At 43.6% G+C, this 20,936-nt stretch overlaps 1 protein-coding gene across 1 annotated transcript in view; it reads right to left on the bottom strand.

The window, feature by feature from the left end:
- Positions 1-7,141: 7,141 nt before the first annotated feature.
- LOC138588487 (adhesion G protein-coupled receptor A3) overlaps positions 7,142-20,936 on the bottom strand; it is a 207,760-nt gene continuing 193,965 nt past the window's right edge. Inside the window, exons 18-19 of the mRNA XM_069658635.1 lie at positions 9,700-9,795; positions 7,142-9,455 (exon numbers count right to left, since the gene is read on the bottom strand). Of these exons, the coding sequence (XP_069514736.1) occupies positions 8,027-9,455; positions 9,700-9,795 (1,525 nt within the window). The 3' untranslated portion in view covers positions 7,142-8,026. The remainder of the gene's footprint in view (positions 9,456-9,699; positions 9,796-20,936) is intronic.

Genomic DNA, 20,936 nt, shown 5'->3' with positions numbered 1-20,936 from the left:
ACACTTCCCAGATATCAGTGCTGCATGTGTGACGTCCATGCTTGGCTGCGTTTGTAACTCTTGATTTTCCTGGCTGACGGTCGGTTTGCTTCATCTGAGCGTCGAGTTTGTTTCTTTTTCTTTGGATTTTCACTTATTGTTGAAGTTGTATCTGTAGTCATCCATCTTTTCTTTGTTTGTTCAGCCATAGTAGATTACTGTTTACTCGCAACACTTGCAGAGAGCGGAAAAGCAGCCGCTTAGCCTCGCTACTCTCTCTGGCAGACCAACCACTAACTGGGCGCCGCTTGAGATTTTTGCCGCAAAAGTCACCACAGACACCCAGTCCATAATAACACAGAGAAGACCGTTGGTTTGAAAGACAGGTGAAAGCCATCTTTGTTAAAGTTGAACCATCACTTAACAGAGCTGGTGGCCTGATCATTTGGCAAGAGGCGGGGTACAACCTGGGCAGGTCGCCAGTCAATCACAGGGCTGACACATAGAGACAGATAGCCTTTCACGCTCACACACCTACACCTACAGGCACGTTTTATAGAGTCACCAAAGAACCTAACGAGCATGTCTTTGGACTGTGGGAGGAAGCAGTACCCAGAGGGAACCCACACATGCGCTGGGAGAACATGCAAACCTTCACCTGCCACTTGAGAGGTCGAACCAGGAACCTGGTTGCTGTGAGGTGACAGCACGTAACACTTTATGCAGAATGTGCTGAATGTGATCCTCCGCGGCCCGAAAACTGAACATTCATTCATTCTCAAAATTAAAACTTCCTACCTCATTTTATTTTCCAATGCCTGGTCCTAATACTGTTCTGGTTAGTCAGTCCTACACACAGGAAGAAGTTTCACACACACACACACACACACACACACACACACACACACACACACACACACACACACACACCTGTTAGAAATGTAGCTTCCAAGAACCCCAGTGATGATATCTAATAAGAAGTTTTGCCCACCTCTTTCTGTCTTCCCTTCCCCTTTGATCTCCCCCCCTCCCTCCCCCCGTTTCTTTCTTCCCATAAGCCTCTAACTATCCATCCAAATCCTCCTCTCTGTCTCTCTCCTTCCTTTCACTGTGCTGCTCTGCCTCGCTCGCCCGCCCTGCGAGGCTCCAGCATGTTATTTAAGTCAAGGACTGCATTAGCATGACGATCACAGCTTTCTATCACACGTCTTGTCTGCCAAGGCTGGAGCTGGAGGAGCGGGCTTTGTTATTAGGGTGCAGAGAGAAAGATGCGAGGAGTAAAGAGAGAGAGGAAGGAGGAGGAGGTGTGTAGGGAGAGGAGAACACGGCCTGTAGGAGACTGAAGATGATTTGTGATTACGTAAGACAAAGCATACATGAGTCTACATTAAAGCAAACACATAATCCATTTGTGTGCCATACGTGGTGGGATTGATCTGAAGCCCTCTCCTCTCTGTCAATGACAGACAAAAGTATTTTACACAAGTGTCAAGAGAACGGCCTTCAAAGAGACTCAGAAATCACGCCCTCAATCATGTACTGCTCCTTCATCGTTAGCAGGCCCTCAGTGAAGTCAGATCAGTCTGTATGTGAGGATCCTGCTTGTTATTCCATACCTGACTACGTCTGTATTAGTAAAGGTGAGCAAATTTATGTCAGTAACGATAATAAACTTTGCACATCTTGTGGATTATGTATGGCTGGATCTTTATTTCAGTCAGTCAGTCTGCATTTTTTAGCTTGCATGTTAAAAAACATGCTCATTTCCTTCAGCGACATGTGAAGTCAGTGGATGTCTTCTGGAAGAGAAACAAAATGTATGGTGGTCGGACATTTGCTGCTGCTATCACCATCATTTTTAACTGTATCGATTAACCAGATGGAGGTCCTTTATCATCCTCAAACACCTCAGAGAAAGAAGCTGAGCTAAAATGTGTAGCAGCTCAGCTAGCAGCACCCTCACAGAACATTTTGTGTCAACTTTAGTTTAACACCTCGTCTAATAACTGGGTCCAGGAGGTCACCTCTGTGGATAATTCGGCTCGTGGTCAAACCTGGTAAAGTAGGATGACCATATTTTCAAACCTCCAAATACGGACACTTTGATTTTACCGCAAACCCACATGTACGAGCTCATGGTACAATTGGATATTTCATCAGTGCACCTTTCAACACCACGGAAAGTGCCTCAGCACATAAAAAATCATGTCTCCCAAGATCAACACGAAACTTTAGGCCTATTTGAAAAGTGTTATATTATATAACACCAGTAAACACAAAACATATTCATTTATTTATCACCAGATCGGTCATTTCTATTTACAGATTCTAGAAATGTAGAATCTGTAGAACGGGACGTGGATTTTAGGGATGGCAAGTGTTCTGGTTTACATTTGCAGTACGCTTGTAGTCTAAGTAATGTTTAACCACATTCTTATGAAATAATGTTGCCTACTGTAACTGTGACGTCCTTCAAGAACATATTTAGCGTTGAATGCTAAAGGAATCCTTCCAGTACCTAAAAACAAGTTAAGCTAAAGTTAGAGGCAGCTCAGTTTGGAGTCCCTCCCAATGTCCTGGACAGATTTTTGATGTGAAAGGGATTTAGTCAGTGCTTGTTTTAGTTAGGTCAAGGATCTCAATTCTCTGGCTGAGATGTTTTGATGATTGATTTGACTTCTATGGACCTCTAATAAAAAACGTATCCCTCAGGTCCCTCACAAACATCCCAGGATTTTTAGCCAGAGAATGTTCATGGAATTGAGATTAATGATCTAACTATTAGATCAGTATTAGATTTGACGTCAACATTAGATCACAACCTTAAACGTTGTTATTGAAAACTGTATTATAAAATTTAACTAAGGAACTGTCAGGCTTCCCTCATCGTCAGTATCACTTCTCAAACTGACAGCTGGCATTATGGCATTATGATCCTGGCATTATAAAATATTATATTATTATATGATGTGATAAATATTTATATTGATAAATATGGAAATAATGACTTATTTATTATTCACCATATGGCCCAGCACTTACTCATGTGTGCCCACAGGAAGAAGTCATGCATTCAACGTACTGTCTTCTCATTTTAACAGGCACTCTCCCACTTGGTCTTCCCCTCTCTCTGCGCGTACTCTCTATTTACAAACCCATTTATTACAACAGGAAATTAAAACACAGTTAATTGTGTCATAAAAATGCATCTGTGTTACTAAAACCAGATTAATGTTTAATGAAACAGATGCCGTCCTGGGCCAATTTTTCCCTTCGCCAACCTCCAGCGGCCTGCAGTCCTAACACCACATGGTGAAGCATCCTTTTGTTTTAGCATCTCTCTGCGGTGCGCTCAAGGCAACAGGACTTTGTGGAAAAACCCACTTATTGGTTCAAAGACACCCCCGGTAATTAAAGCCATCATAGCCTCACTAATTATCACCACTGCAGCTCATTTGGCACTGCAGAGAACAGAGTGGTCTTCTTTTGGAGAGAAGCGGGCTTCAGACGTCCATGACTCACCTTTCACTGACACCCTGCAGTACTCATGCTCAGTCTGGGTCTTCATAGCAGAAAGAGAAGCAGAGATGGGCTCTGACATTTCACATGGCTTTCAGACGAATAATCTGATCGTCGCAAAGGTGGGGGCGTGTGGCCTTGGAGAAAAAATAAAAAAAGCTCCTGCTGCATATTAAATGTGCTGAGGCGTTTCATGGCCTGTCAAACAGGGTGTGATTTGTGATGCACGGAAGACACACTGTCTCATGTCCTGGGTGGTGTGTGCACAAGCGGACGCCTGTGCATGTATGCGTACAAGGTCTGGGCATGCACTGCACCAACACACACACACGAACACACAGTGGCAGTCAAGCCTTCTGTCATTTGAATTCCTCCCCTGTGGTGGCTCTGTAAGGCATCTCAATCTCCATCACGCTGTCAGAAGAAATAAACACATTACAGCCAGAACTCAGAAGAAGAACTCATGTTCATCCTCAGGTAAATTAAACGCTCTCTGCTCATGCACACACGTGTCGGACACACAAACACAAACAGCCAAGGACGCTCTCATCCGTTGCATGGTGAAAAAATACATTTATTGGAATCTGTGTCAATGTAGAAAAAAGTGAAAACTGGCTTTAGGTTTTGTCACAGTACCACAGGTGAATGTTCCAGCAGCCGTCTGGTCAGCAAGCTCGTTAAGAGAGGCAGTACATCTGCTACTGATGACAACAGAGAAGATGGCCTACGGTGGCCTGTTATACCAAACATCACTGAGAAGCTCAGGCTGCTCCTACAACACACCACCAGCAAATACACATGTTGTACAGCAATTAACCTACACCAATGTTTTCCAGGTTCATGTGGGCTTAGCAGGAGAGGCTGCTTTTAAATCTTTTGTTGTGATACTGTTACAAATCCCTGTCCAATAACCAGAAAGCCAGCATCGACAGCGGCTCAGAGGGGTCTGCATTTTGTAATCATCTGTGAGACACTGTTTTATTACTCATAAGTTAGAACCAATAGTATCCCACTTTGTCCCAGACTTTGAAATAACTCTCATGGCCCTGTGCAAAGCCATGAGCCTCATGCATCATGTGCAGCTGGGCAAAAACCTGCCATCCACATAAAGGGACAATCACTTTAATAGTTTTTTTACTCTGCAGGAATCAAATATTTCTGTCTGAGCCAACACTTCTTTATAAACATACTGTAAGTGACATATTCTACTCTGGCAGGCCAAAAGTTATTATGGGTAGTGCATTTCTATTTCTGATATGACAGGATAAGTCTCACAACACATGGCGAGTCTGCATACTGAAAGAAGTTAACTAAACCTGCAAAAGAAAAAAGGCCTTTGAAAACAAAAAGACATTTCTAAACTCAGATACTGAGCATTAACATTGAGAGGTCAGTTTTTCCCCATACAACTTTCTTTACATATAGACTTATTTTATTCTTAAATATCTTAAATCTCATATAAAATAATTCATCCCAAACGGTTCCTATATACACACAGACAAGGGTGCACAGGATGGAGAGAGAAGGTGTGCATGCCGAGGTGGTTTGCAGTGAGATTATACGCTCTGCCTGAAGTTTGGCTTTTCTGATGAAATGACGGGTTTCGTCTGGAGCATCAGACTCAATATCATCATTCATAAAACAAACAAGTGCTTCTAAATCAATACAGAGCCTTTTCTTTTGAGGGGCAACTTTTCAAAGAGAATTTGACCTTCATGGTAACAAAAAAAACAACACACGCTTCAACCTTGGCCTCTCCCAAGGCAAGTTATCTCGCAAAGCAGAACCAATAGCATTACGATTTTCTGGACTGGATTCTGGGGTAAACGTTAGATTAAAGTCTTGTCAAATGGAGATAAGCAGAGGAAAATAATGGAGTATTTGTTGGGGACGAGGCTTAATCCAAGAGTGGGACAAAAACGATACATGGCAGGCTGTGGTAGCCGCCTGGGGTCGAGGAAAAAAACATGTTCATGGATCAGCATTATAAACACTACTTGATCACAGCACGCAGCCACATACAACAAGGCGTGCATGCTGTGGGTGTTTTGTGAGACTAATTAATTTCATATGAAATATAAAGGGATTGAATTTACACCAATTTCTGCCTTGTGTCATTTAGCTAATAGTGGGTGGGGTCTGGGAAAAGGTTTTATGAGTTTTTATTAAAATAATACTAACTTGGTCACAGACAGGTTTCCCAAAGCAGGTTGCGTTTCATTTTTAATAACATTCACACTCTTTTTTTTCCTAAAATCTTTGATTTTACACAAAATCATACAGTATGCTGACTCCATCACGTCTGATAGCACATGCTACCTGCTGAGCCGAAGAGAGTGAAAACCTGCACACGGGTTTGAACTGGCTGTGAGGACCTGGCTCTATGTGACGCAGTGTTTAAGGGTAAGTCCTGTATTTCTAAACCTGGGCCCATCTTTTTATTTTATTTTATTTTATTTGACCTATGTGAGGGTCTAAATGACTAATAGGTACAAAAGGTTTACGAGCTGCTCAAGTAGATTACTTCAGCCAGCAGTCCTGGATGGGCTGTAAAGGCTGCGGGGAAATGCAGCAGCTCAAAGTTCTTGTTTTTGCACAGATAAGTTCAGATTGTTGTCATTACAGAAAGGATCCCTACAGAGATGGGCCTTTAGTGTGAGGCTGCTTTCACACCTAAAGTCCGTTTGTTTGATCCGAATCAGACCACATTGTTACAATGTTGCATTTTGTCTCCAGTTTGGTTTGTGTTCACACGGCAGCTTTTACCAGCGGACCAAAAGATTTGATGCGTGAGGAAACTGCTCTCTGATTGGTCAGAATTTCCATGTGGGAAAACTCCCTGAAGTAAACATAGAGAGAGAGCACAATCGTCTATCACACTCAACACGATCGAGGACTTTAATGTTTTTTTTCCCTTTTAACTGACATTGTTCCACAGATCGATCAGTTCCATTCTCCTTTAGTTTGAATCCCTCCGTGTTCTTGTGCGTTTCCACAAGCGTTTGTGAAATTGTTTGGTCAGCCCATATTTCTATTGGAGCCCTCACCTCGTCGCTCCCCCACGCCTGTTCTCTACTCATCTTGCTCCCTGGCTGTCTCTGCAAATGACAACATCCGGTAACTACCCACAATGCACAGTTGTTTGCTTCCTATATTTGGTCTCACTTTAAGTCCAGACTTTCCGAGTAAAGTCCAAAAATCCGGACCAAAGCTGTCAGGTGTGAAAGCATCCTAAGATGCTATTTTTTTTAAAACCAGAAAAGGCTGTTACATTGTTTTTTTAAAGCCACCAGACTTCAACGGGTTAGTTTTTGTGACTTTGTTCTTGCACAGCCTAAAAGTACACGAATAGTAGAGGCAGCGGTAGACGAGAAAACCCTGTGTTCTGAGAGGTTAAATGACAATGGAGGTGGCGGTTTTAAAGAGAGCATTGCAACAACTTATTTCTGGTTAAAAAGGTCTATCTCTGTAGGGATCCTTTCTATAATGTTGTCAGACACTTAGAATAACAATCTAAGCCTGTTAGAAGCACAAATAAGAACTTTGAGTGGAAGTACCATTTAAACCCGAGGGTTACATTGGGCCGTTCCAGCCTGTCTTAAGGCAGCCGGCTGAATAAATCTACTGTAGCAATTACAAAACTTTAGGAGCCTAAAGGTCATTTAGACCCCACAATCGTTAAAAATGGGGCCCAGGTTGAAAAATACACAAACTCCCACCAAGAACCCTCACTGGATCCAGTGACTCCATGACATCATTTCTCTATTGACAATGGCCACGCTGTTGCTGTTGATGCTGCTGTTCTTTACTTTTGTCCAGAAACAAAAAAACACAAGACATCATACAGACAGCACGATCAAGACCGACCAAGGAGAGGGTGCTCGATTTTACTTCTCTTTTCTGTTGCTATGACTTTTCTCAACTTAAATGACATCCACACACCTCTGGCAGGCGACAGTTTCTTTGTATATGATTTAGAAAATCTCTAGTAGATATTCACAGTTGCTTGACTGAATGGCAAAAATACCCATGAAGTCTAAAATTGCTGGTTTAGTCATCTAAAACATGGATGCCAAGAGTTCTTGAGAGTACTGGAGGTTCACCGCCATCAGACTATTTGATGGGTTCAGATTCAAAGTGTAAAAAACTCTTGCAGCGTGTTGCCTTTGAGCACTAACACACATATTCAAACATACAACCATTCATTTTCTTGTATATATATAGAGAGAGATCTGTAGTATTTTGGAACAGTGGAAATACCTTCAATAATGTCTGATGGTATGATGTAACACACGTTTTACATATTCTTCTTGGTGGAAGAGATTCTGTTCCGTGTATGGATTTACATGATATCAGATTCCTGTACAGTAAAACAGCACACATAGAAACATGAGGACATTGAAATAAAAATATCCCACGCTGATTGTGATGTTTAAAATGTAGTTCAATTCATTTTTTTACTTCTAGAAAGGGAGGCAAGGGTTTATTTTTGGCGGGACGAGGCAGGGGGCTGTTTTTATTTCCCACACTACACAGTAGTTTCATTTTTCCAGGGTCCAGTGCGTATATTCCCCGTGCTGTCCGAAGCGTACAGGAGTCCTTCGTGTAGGCCCCCTTTTAGAATCCCATTCTGATTGGGGGGGTTCTGGGGGTAGGATTGTCTGCGCGGGGCGTGCATCTCCAGATGACAATGTGTCGCCATTGGGTCCGGCTCGGCCACTTTGCCGCAGCCGCACAGGAAGACGCCGGTGTCGCCTGCCTCTGCCGGGCACAGGGTTGGGAAAAGGTCTGCCTTGGCACAGCAGATGTGCCTGTGGCAGGGGTGATGGCATGCCAGGGCCTCGTGTGTGGTGGCTGCTGCGGCGTGGCATGTGTGATGCCCATCATGGTGGCCTTCATGGGCCAGATGTGGACAGACGTGGGCGTGGCGCTCATGTGTGCTGTGTGGGCTGTCAGTGTGTGAGCTGTGCACACTGCCTCCATCTGCACTGGAGGGGATGTGATAGGCGTACTCCCTCTCGCTCCCCGCTCCACAAGTGCCGGCACCGGCCCGGCGGCCAAAGTTTCGGCTTTTAGTCCTGGTGCTGCTCTTTAGGCAGGGGTGCAGCTGGATCCCTGGCCGATAGCCCTCTGGGTCAGGATGTAGCAGCACATGTGTAGCTGCAGGCTCCTCCTCCATTAGCTGTTGGCTGTGCAGGGCGGCGCAGCATGGCGTCACAGGTGCCAGACACGTCACGTGGTTTTGAGAGGACGGAAGGGCGGCGTGTTTGCAGTGACCTAAACTGCCATGACTGCAGCTGATCAATGCCTTGCCTGGACAGGGGGAGTCATGGTGGCAGTGGCTGTGACCGTGGCCGTGCCCGGGGGTATCTCCATTCACGTTGACCTTGGGTCGTGCCTGAGCAGGGCCATGGGCTCCGGAGCAGGCATTGTCCTGTCGTCCAGGACAACAGGAACACCAGCAATGCCAGACATCATCACGCTTGGCACAGTGATGGATGAGGACAAAGAGGCCAAGGGTGACAGAGAAGGCACCATAAAGGCAGCTGAAGATCATGTCCAGGAAGTGGCCCTGAGACACAGCAAGCGCCCCGAACGTCCAGGTGGCCAGGAACAGGAAAAGGGTGAAGGCCGCCGTCCGTAACTGAGCCTTGAAGGAGTGCTCATTGGCTAGCAGCGCGGGGTTGATGGGTACACCTGGGCAGCCAGCAGGGCAATGACCTCCACTGGGTGCCGCTCCCAGTGCGCCAGGCTCGGCTCCCTGGTGGCAGTGAGTCGGCACATCGACAGCTGCTAGCCTCTGCTGCTCCTCCGTCAGCTGCTTCAGCTCGTACTTCTTTTCTGGGTGTCGTCGCAGCTGGATGAAGGTGCAGAGGAAGTAGATGCAGGTTACCAGGAAGATGAATGCAACAGGGCCAAAGAAGGCCCCCAGGCTGGGCTCCCAGGCCATCCAGCAGCTGCAACACACATGAACATCACCACAAGTTAATAATGAATAGTAATGAATGGTATAACTATATTAGATGTTCCCAAATAAACTGTTAGCTGTACCCACATATACTGCACATACACACATCATGTGAAGGTTTATTCTGTAAATAATCAACACACCATATGAAGAAAGCACTTTGTTCAGGTGTATAAAATACTACAACAGAGGTTGGAATTTAACCTTGTGAGCAGAACAAATATGAGACTTACTATGGTGCTTGCTCCCCGCTGCCATAGTTGTCTATATTGACGGCCGCCGTGACCCCGCAGATGATGAGGGGCACTCCACCGCTGACTAAATAAAATCTGTGAGGTGAGTCAGGGACAAACAGAGGCAGAGAGAAAAAGCAAGTGTAAGAACGTTGGCATGAAAGAACATTTAGAAATCCTTTACCTCAAATCTCGATGACAATAGTCCCAACTCATCAAATATTGCAGCTTGGTTAGCGGCTTCGCACTTCATAATATGACACTATAGGTCCCTGACTCTTGTCGGTTTTGAACACACAGTCAGCAATAATAAATATGCATGCAAAATAGTTCACATTTTACGAGTTATGGATGTGGAGCCATATTTAACACATAGTTAACGTTGCAAAACAAACACGATTTAGTCATGTTTAGGCATCAACATGACTGAGTGAAAAAAGTACATGTGTTAGGACCATGCACGTTCTAAGCAGCAATACCGCACATAAATTGTCAGCAAAGGACAGAGGAAATACTTTCTCTGTTGGTAACAACAGACAGACTAATTTGGCTCCAATCCACCAAGAAAATACAACAGAAGAAAGTGAGTATCTAGTGACCAGCCTAACCAGTAGCCGATCCAGTGGGTTGCTGTGTTAGACGCATGATTTGCTGCCCTGGTCAAATGAATAGGCGGCTTCTCATTCAGCACCGCCGGCCTCTCAGTTATCAGCGCTGGCTTATCATTGGCCAAATCAGTAGCTGGCTTCAGCAAGGATACAGCCTCCTTCAGCCTCTCAATAGTCTTAAGTTTAACCTTTTCCATGCACCATAGACTTCAACAGCACATCAAAACAATACGCATGGGGAAAGTGTCTGGTGATGATGCTAAATGGTACAGAGAGCGTCATATTTTGAAGCTTTGGGCCACTGACCAGGCTTCGGTTTTTGACTTCTTGGTATTGAGAACTGGCTGCAATGTCAAAATGTAACATTTATACACACAAGAGAAAGATTAAAACCAAGAGATCCAAACACACCAAGCTGACAGAGAATCAAACACCGAGGAACAAACATGAGAACATATCTGTCAGCTATCTGCGTCCCACTTTCCTCCAATGTTTCCATCAAACGACTGATGTGAAACATCTGAGCCTGTCAATGTGTTTGTGATCGCACTCTCTTGGTGTGATAACACCTACAGTGTGTTTTCTTTCCTACAAACCAAAGTGTAAATTTTACTGTGAAAACAAATCTGTTTCCTGTCGATTTAAGCGTGATTAACTTGTCAGCACTCATCGCTGCGATGTACAGCATCTGTTGTTTATAACAGCTCCAGAGACGTGAAGAGAAACCTGGATTAAGGAGGGATCACTGAAAGAAAAATGTATTTCTTCTCAGCTTCCCGAGAATCACAAGTTTCTCACAGTCAGAAATGTATTCTGGTGGAAACCTTCATTCTGAGATTGCACCTTCAAGTTCATTTGGAGTATTTCTTCGCTCCATGCAGACAATCCAAACAAGACAAAACGTTTTCATGTCTGTAGATGTTTCAATGGCAATTTTCTCCTCCTCTCTAACCAACAACACTAAGGTCATTTTGTGTTGCAACACTATTACTGGGACTTTACATCAGACGCAAGAGGTCAGTGGTGCATAGGTGGTGTAACGTGTCCATCCTTTCAGACAAAACTGACTCCAACTTTCATTATGTCATCACTGTTCTCAGAACCAGCCGCTGTCACAAGTGGTGTAAGCAGGAACACAGTACAACAACCCAAGAAGAACACTGAGGTGTGTGGTTCAATGATTTTAGCCCTAAAAGAAGGTTCCAGGCTTCCATCAGACAGACAGAAGCATCTAGGAGCAACAGCAAAAGTGACCTGATGAATGAAGAGCCATGATGAACTGAGAAGGTAAAAGGATCTGGACAGGTGTAAGTAGTCATTGAGGGAACAAGGTTCAGGTGAAGGTTGGTGAAATTGGTCTGCACAGTTTTGTTTCCCTACAACGGAGGGAGACATTCGATGGCTTTCAGGACTGTTTTCTCTCCTTTGGTTGGCGTTGTCATGAGTTATTCTAGTTCTGTCATGTTTTTGATTTGTATTTCGGGGTTCAGTTATTATTTCTTGTTTTACCTCGTCACTTTGTCTCTTGTTGTCATGAGTTCTCATCGATTAGTTTTGTATTTAGTTTACTCTGTGTTGTCAGGATTTAGTCTTGTTTACTTAGTATTTCATTTGTGTTTCATTGGTTAGATCATTTCCTGTTTTACTTTGTCACCTTGTCTCTTGTGTTGGCCTTTGCATTTCCTGCTTGTTTGATTATGTGCCCTGCCCTGATTGTTTCCACCTGCCCCTTGATTGTCTCACCTGTGTCTGATTAGCCTCACCTCCTAAGTTTATTTAGTCTTTGTGCTCCCCTGTGTCGGTGCTGGTTCATTGTTGTGTTACCTGTGGACTTTTGTCATCCTGTCCTGTGAAACCGTCGTCTTTTGTGGATTTACCTGTTTCCTTGTGGCTCACTGTCGTTGCTCCTGTGTGTTCCTGTTTTTTCCTTTGGATTATTCTTTTACCTGGACAGAAAGACTTTTTGTTCAACCATTTGGTTTTCTGTTTTGTTGAGATTTTGATTTTCGATATTATGGAGTTTTGTGTTCAAATGAATCATAGAGTCTGCTCCTGGGTCCTCTCCCTTTTTGTTTAAAAGTTAAACCGTGACAGGCATGTCGGAGCTGTTACCCAATTTGCAGCAACATGTACATAAACCCTGCCGTGTCATTAGGATGTGCGCTTGTGAAACACAACATACACAACAGCTTATTTAATAAACCACCATTTCCATAGAATTACATCTTCACTGCACACCAAAGGCAAATGCAGGGCTGACAAGTCCAAATAGTTGTGTAGATGGAAAAATGTAGGAAAGTATGAGAGCCTCTGGTGGAGAGGTGGTGAGTAGCACAGAAAGGAACACGAACTGTGGCTGGAGAGGGACAGGGAGACAGACCGTGTCCTGTCAGTAGGACTCACTCACCAGGCTCACTAATATAGAAAACTCGGTGACCTAAACGCCGACGGAGGACAAGGACAGTGCAGAGGGGAGCTGCCACAGGGGCAGTAGGCATCTACTGCAAGCAGACCAAAAGAGCCTTTGTTGAACTTTCACAACCAGGTATTCAACAAAGCTGTGTAATAAATGTCTATCAACGAGTCAACTATATAATAACCTTTCAGTGTGCGCATGATGAGCTTTGCGTGTTACCGGCCCTCGCGGGGGATGTGGTGGAGTTTTTATTCAAAGCAGCTTTGTGGAACTTTGATTTTGTGTTTATTTATGCTACCCCAAAGTGCAGCTGCAGAGACCGAAAAAATGACATTAACAAGGGCTGAAAGTTAAAATCAAAACAAACATGTTGCTGTTTGCGGCTTTCCCTCCCATGCTTTAAACATTAACACTCGTGTAATCGCCTCAGGTGTCCCCATGAGTGGCTCTGATGTAGTCCAAAATCGGAAGCTCTTAAAGTGGGGACTCTGGTGTCGGCTTCTGATATCAGCCCTGACGTCGCTTAGTTAATATGTATTTTTAATTCTCTATCCATACTATAACACCTCAGGTACACAGGTTAGTGTGCAGGCAAATATCTGACCAATGCATCTCAGTATAGATACAGTATAATGAGCCATATAAATTCACTGCAGAAACAAAACTAATCCCCAGCAGCTCCCCTCTGCACTGTCCTTGTCCTCTGTCTCTGCATTGTCATCCTCTTTCCTCTATAACACTGCGCTATTTCCTCTTCCTTCCTGTTCAATCTCAACCTCTGTCACTGCTCCGACCTTTCCACCACTCCATCTTCCTCCATCTTCATCCTCTGTTCCTTCCCCTCCATCCATTCTCTGTCTCCCAATCTGTCCTCCGTCACACAGCGAGTCCCAAAAATTCAATTACAATCAAGATGTTTGTCTGGGCTGGTCGGTGAGGGGGTTGGGGGAGGCGAAGAGAGAGGGGGGTGGCGGCATTACCGGCCTGTCACTGCCTCTGAGTGGAACGGTTCCCCTGGGGGACTCTCCTTCAACAGAAAGCCATTTACACACCCGTCAGCCAGATAAGCATAAATGAGAAGAACTAGTGGATGTTAAAGCACCCTGTGCTTTATAACCCTCGCTCCCTTTTATCCCCTCTAGGAAAGGCTGCTTGTGTTTCCTGCAGGCCTGTGCTTAAGAAAACACATGTAGCGTCCATGCACAAAATATGAAGCATGTGAGAACAAATCACCGCCTGCATGCTGCCCTGATTTTTATGCAAAAACATGCACATTCATATTAAGATTCAACGCACTAAACCCCAGTGTGAATACACACACACACACACACACACACACACACACACACACACACACACACACAGTTTTTTGTTGGCCATTCTATTAAAGAAAGCCTTCCAACTCTAATGAAACGGCTGTGCATGCAGAGTTGTGCTTTGAGTGAGTTTAGGAACAGCAATCATCTGATATAAATAGACCCTGAAGTGCCTTTTAGCCAGCAGCCACGCAGTGACCCCCCTCTCCCCTCCCTGCTCCTCTGCTCATGCACTGTCCTCTGTTTTGTGACTACGAACTGTCCTCTCTGGAGCAGGTCCAGGATATACATAGTACAGCATGGGACAAATGATGGTCATATAGCTTGAGTACAGGGCAAAGGCTTCTGGGAAAAGCTGGACTGTGCAGTAGTTATGTACGTGTTCCATAGACTGTATAAACAGATGGACGACATGACAGCTCCCTAAAAGTGAAGCCAAAACATTTCGGGCGCCCCCTGCTGACTGGCTGCAGTATAGCTCATAAAGCCCGCCTCCTCCATGTTAACAGATGGGACATGGGTCAAACTGTAAAATCAAAATACACGCCCCATACATTTTTCTCAAACATGGTGTCTGTCATTATAGCTAGTTATTATGAACAACTGTTCATTTTTCAAGTTTATTTTTAATTAGTTATTTGATGCTGTCAAAATGATGACTGACAGCTCTGTTGACAAATACGGCTCCTGCAGTCAATCAGTTCCGGGTGAGCAGAGTGGAGGACGTAACTAAAACAATCACTACAGTCATTGAAGTTTCCATACCTGTGAACGTTAACCTCAGACCAACACAGAGAAGCTGTTCTGCTGTTAAACACACCGGTGTGCGGGATCCTTGCTGTTTTTTCGGTAAGTAAAGTGTGTGATTTGGTTAGTGGATGTGGCTACGGCCGCTTCACTCGCCGATCTCTACTGCGCAGACTCTGGCTCCGTATGACGTCACCATCGCAAGATGGCAGCGCCTTTCATAGGGGCTATTTTGGCATCAATTTCGTACAATGGGAACAGATGGAGATGCGTTGTCCATCTATATATACAGTCATTGACGTGTTCACATTAAGCTAAAGTCCTGTGTGTCTGAGTGACCTTCAAGTGAGCTTATTTAAAGTAATCATAAAACATTGAGGTAATTCCCTAACTGAGTGAAATATGAAGATGAATACCATTGTTCAATGAAGCTAGCACCAGCAGCGGGTTACTGAGGCTCAGCATAAACACTGTTTATTCTGTTCACAAATTAATTAATATCAGATTGTGGTTTTGTGCATTCTTGGCCAGGCAGATTTTGTTACCCTGTGGTTCAAGCTGAGCTAGCTGTTCCCCTTGCTTCCAGAAATTGAGTGAAGCTAAGCTAACTTACTGCTAGCTGTAGCCTTCATACTAGACAGACAGACTATGAGAGTGTCAGTCCTCTCATCTGACTCTGCAAGAAAGTGTAATGTCATACTTTGTCTTTTTATCTGCAACATGCAACAGTCACATTTTATTTTCTCCCTTTCAGTGCTAATGGTTTATTTGTTATGGAGAGACACTTCACCTCAAAGACTACTTAACTTTTAGAAAAACATGCAGCATCTCATATTTCGTCTTCATCAAATGAGATGACACACGACTATACACAATCTTGTTTACAGAACTTGACATGCATGAAACAATGTCTCATGAATTTCTTGCTGTAACTGAAGTTTAACTTTGGCAAAAGCATGATTTTGTGTCGATGTGCATCTTTGCAATGACTTTGTATGTAAACGTGCTGCGGCAAAAAAATTAGCTTTGCTGTTTCAGTGAAGCGCAGCAGATAGCGCTCATCCACTAACAACTTAGTAACCTGCTGTCCAGAGTCCCAGAATGCTTCACGTTTAAAGTATTGTGCCGTGTATTCCAACAGATGGCGATAACACGCTGCCTGCTACAAACCCGTAGAGGAAACTAACGAGCCAAGCCATCGTTAACTTTTCCTGCTTTAGCATCCCGACCGAAGTCAGAAAGCACAGGAGAGACTTATTGCTGTTCTGCAGGGTCGAAGCTGTAGCTAGCTTCGGGGCTAACGCCTGTCCCTTTAATATGCCAGCAGCATGCCTAAACTGTCCGTTAGTTCTGTTGTTTAACAGCAACCGATCACTCTTTTCTCTGCTCTTCCGCTGCTCCAGTGCCCGACACTTCACGTAACTCGTGCACACACACTTCCGTTCTCTCTCGATCTACCACCCCGCTCTCACGCACTTAGCTCTTCCCAAAACAGAGCTTCGCTTTTAGTATGCTACAGAACTGATCATTAAGACACCAACGCACCTATCAAATTGATATTGGTAATCTGAACGAAATTCCATATCACCTTGAATTCGTTCTAACTTGATTTTTGGGGAAAGTGACAGCCCTATATTTTACTGAGGAGTTTTCCCCCAAACCCTTCTTGAGAGTGGGCGGGGTGTCCAAATGTGAAAGATGTGCTTGCAGGCCTGCACCCATCACACCAGATGACTGTCTGTTAAAAACATGAACAGAGGCGTTTAAGGTGTGTGGTCCAACACAGCGTAACAGATCTCTGACAAAGGTCAGTGTGATGGTCTGCTGGATGTGCCATCAGAGGCTGTCAGGAGAGGAGGGACGGGAGAAGAGGTAGATGAGGAGGAACGAGGAGACCGTTGAGGGGGGGCAGAAATTGATTTGTCTCCAGCTGCTAAGTCTCATTGCATGAGGCTGTCTGACAGCGAGCATTACAGTCAATCACTGTGTATCAACTTGACTGCCGTGCCACACGATCCCCTCGTCTGCCCCCAGACAAATTATCTCATTCACAAGTGATGCATGATGGGAGAGCCTTGAGAATGTTCAATATTAAAAGCAGCCAGTCACGCAGGTGTCTGAGGATTTGCTTTGCAAGGACAGAGCTGCTTCTAGGTGGGGGGGATTCTTATCAGGTGGGGTCCTTATCCTCTGTGGCTGTTCAGGAATACATTATTAAGCAGTTTTAATAATGTTGGTCAGATGATTCTGCTCATTTATAGATTTTTATAGATATTAGTTTCAGGTGTATGGGTGATAAGTGTCAATGTGAAAGCTCCATGTGTCATAATAATCCTCTGAAGCACCCCAGAGAAAGCAGGTTTTCCAGTTAGGGTTCATATCCAGTGCAACTGCACATATTTTGTTGCGTGGGGACGTCCACTCTATCTTCTTCAAAATGTTCCACAAGGTTCAAGAGAATTCAGGCATCAGAAACTGAATATTACATTCGATATTTTCCACCGGCCTTCTGAAATTGAATCCAAGAATGAAATAACAAACAGGCATTTGTTACGGCGCCCCCTCTGTTGGCCTCCGTATCTCAGCTCTCAAACCTTCCCTTAAAAGGATTTCTCCTTGAAGCTTCTGGAGTTCAGCTCTGCAGCAGCACGGGTTGCACTGTGTAGACGAGCTCACACAGCACCTTCTCACCGCAGAGCAACAGCACCGCATGTGTCCAAAAGCTGATCCTCTTAAACATGCCAGTGTCGAGGGGAAGCAAAAAGTGACTGAAACGGTGAATGGGAGAAAAAAAAATCACAGGCAAAAATTCAATCGGATTTGTGCAACTAAGCGAAATAGGAATTAAACGGGTCAAAAGGTTAAACACATTTAGATTTGTGATTAAACTTGTGGTCCTGCAGCCTCCTGGGTGATTGAGGTAATTAGTTATAGCATCGAGGTGAAGCCATAGTAACAGCTCGTTTGAAGTTATTCGTCCTTCCTCCTCCTCCTGACATTCATCTGTCCTCCGTTCTCTTTACCTTACAGGGTGTTAGGAATGCTCAAACAGAATAACTGAGCCGAAACATTTACCTCACACCCAGTTCAGCTATTCCAAACACTTTCTCTAACAAAAGCCTGCAGAGTGTGTATGTACTGTATGTCTGCCTGTGGGAAAACTGCAGAATCTGAGCTTCGACAATATTTTGGAACGACATAAAAATCATTGTCAGGCTGTAGCAGAGAGGTGCCTAACCTTTTCTGTTTGATAAACCCAAGCATTCCAATGTGATGAGTTCAAGTACCTCTTCGTCATCACCGCATGTCATCTTACAAATGTGTTCACTTTAAGGCAAGGCAAGTTTATTTATAAAGCACCATTCATAGAGCAATTCAATGTGTTTCACACAGTTAAGAACAGAAATAACACTTTAAAATACAGAAAACAAGATAGAGTAAAATATGAGACTCAATCCGGTCGGAACAACATTAATTTTAAAGTAGATGAATATTGTTCTTTTTTCAGACAGGTAAACTTTGCGTTTCCAAGAGCACCACTCACAGTGGCAGAAGCTCATTTCAACCATTCACCCGTTACTTTGAACCTTGTGTGTATTAAATCAGCTGCAAACTGAGCCACCAAAAGCCTATTTTCCAAAGAGGTAGCTGAATCGTACCCTACTTTAACGCCAAGTTAACATCATGCTGTACTGAAGACCATAGATTAAATATTGAGACCTTAAACTCATTAAGAAGGTTTTACTGAGGGAATAAATCAAACATACAGTATTTTGATTTTCTCACAGACTTCTACACAATTAGGCGGAAATTCACTAAAGGATTGTGTGGCTTTTGCGCACGCTAAACCTGCAAATGACACAAAAAGACTCCGCCTCTTTCTCCAAGCACACGTAGAGGGTTGAATGCACCCCAAAGTGCGCTGCAGAGCAAACAGCGTCTCTGTGCATATTTAAATGAGTCATTATGCAGACATTCAGGGCAAATTTGGTACATTTCTATGTAAATGAGCCTCGTGGCAAAAAGCACTGGAATTACAAACAGCAGCTCTAACAGCACCGCACAGTTACAGTGAACATATACCACCTGCAGAGAGCTGGTGGGAACTGCAGCGCAGTGTTATAAGGGCTGTCCCCCTCTGAGTTTACACTGATCATGACTTCACCAAATGTTTATCCTTTATTTAAGCGACATGTTTCAACTGGTCGTCTACTATTTTTAGCAAACTATTTCACCTGTTTAACCTTTAACCTTTAGGTTATTATTTCAACTGCTGAACCGTTAATTTAGAGTAGTCTATTCTGACTTTTTGAGGAGTTACAGCTGACTCAGGTAAGTGAGCATCTGAGCACCACAGGTGGCAGCTTGGTTATTGTGACTATACTGTACATTCGCCTTAACACCAATTTGCATTACAGGGAACACTAAAAGCCAGAGGTTATGGTGATGGCAATGTTTGTGGTAATGAGAATGAAGCCGCTGCTAGTAACAGACCGCTGCTTCAGTTAAACTGTTTTTACACTTCATGAGAAAACCAACAAAGTTGGATGACCAGAGAAGCTCAGCAGAGAAGGATAGGGGAAGCTTCACTGAGTGCTACTGATGCAAACATTTATGCTTTAGTTATTCTTCGACTGACGTCTATCTATAGACCCAAACAGATGCTTGTCACAGTCATACACCTCCTCTGTCAGTTATTGTTACCAGAAGTGTTTGCATGCTGAATGTCACCTCTGAGCTAATAAGGCCTCAATAATAATAATGAGATGTGACTGATTAAAAGAAATCCACTGCTCATCTAATCTGTGGCGTTTATCTGCCTACTTTTCACATCGAGCAAAGCGTTACTTTTGAAACCTAAACAGTGACAGTGACTCAGATTTAAAATGTAATTTCTAAGCATGATTGTGGGAGAAATCCATGAGTATAAAGACTTGACAGCTTTGACACTGCAGAGTGAACAAAGCCAGAGGCTTGAAAGAATGCAAACGAGCTGTGGATGTCTCTGCAGATAAACGATGCAATAACTCATCTGTGTGAAGCTATTGTTGCCCGCTAAAGGAAACATGAGCCAGAAAGCAGCTGAAAAAACAACACGAAGCAGCACGAAGCAACAGAGACACGCGTATGCATACACTGAAATACACAACTCATGTTACTTTGTCCTCTCTAACACTGCAGGCGTGTGTGTACCTGAAACAAAAATACTAAATACATTTTAAAACAAAATTAAGCACATTTAAAGAGGACTATTCTTAAGTAGAATTTTGATGTACTGTAATTTACTTCTACTTTTTGAATTTATTTGATTCCTTTGCTTGTTCAGACTTTTATTCTTCAAAATCTTTTTTAAAGAAAAAAACACGATAACCTTGTAAAATACGAGGTATTGTAAAAAATGTAAAAGAGTGGGTCCATAATCTGATTTGTGACCTCGTTAGAAAAATAAATCTGTCGAGTTAAAGGCCCTAAAAAACATGATATAAGATATAAACAAGATTAAAGGCAAAGATTAAGTCCATGAGGAACAGGAAGTGCATGAATAATTAACAGCAGTGCTGGGGGAAACGTGTTACAAATTACTCTGATTACTTTTCAGTAGTAACGTGTAACGTAACACGTTTGTTCTGCAAGTCAAGTAATCCATTATTTCATTACTCTTTCATTAACAGTAATCTGTTACTGAAAATAAATTTCTCTTTTCCTTTTGTCACCACAGAAACAGAAACTGCCTGAAGCTCTGTTTCTGTTTCTCTCCTCCTTCTTGGCAGGTTAGTTAGTTAGTTAGCTAGCTAACTCAGCTAGCGAGCTGTCAGAGAGGACAGCGTTTACTTTGTGGAAATATTCACATTATTCTGAATGTTTGGGTGAAAGGGACGAGAACAACATGACGGTGAAATGTAAGCTGTGTCTGGAGGATAAGTGAAGAGCTCGACTTCAAATTTGAAGAAGCGTCTGCAGCTCCACAACACTGGTGGGACTAAGAGCCTGTGTTGTGTTGTTGTCATGGAAACAGCTTTGCCTAATACTGTATGCCTCTGCCCAGCTCACTGTCAGACTGTTAGCATCATAAAGAGCTGTAAAGGTTACACTGCGTCTGTCAGTCCTGTTATCAGGCTGCAGATTATGGGCCGTAAATGAGGCTCTGCA

Source organism: Semicossyphus pulcher, unplaced genomic scaffold (genome assembly GCF_022749685.1).
Source record: "Semicossyphus pulcher isolate SPU_LCO1_2020_fin unplaced genomic scaffold, fSemPul1.0.p SCAF_12, whole genome shotgun sequence".
Taxonomy (NCBI): Eukaryota; Metazoa; Chordata; class Actinopteri; order Labriformes; family Labridae; genus Semicossyphus; species Semicossyphus pulcher.
The sequence above is the reverse complement of the archived record's forward strand: the minus strand, read 5'-3'. Positions and strand labels throughout refer to the sequence as shown.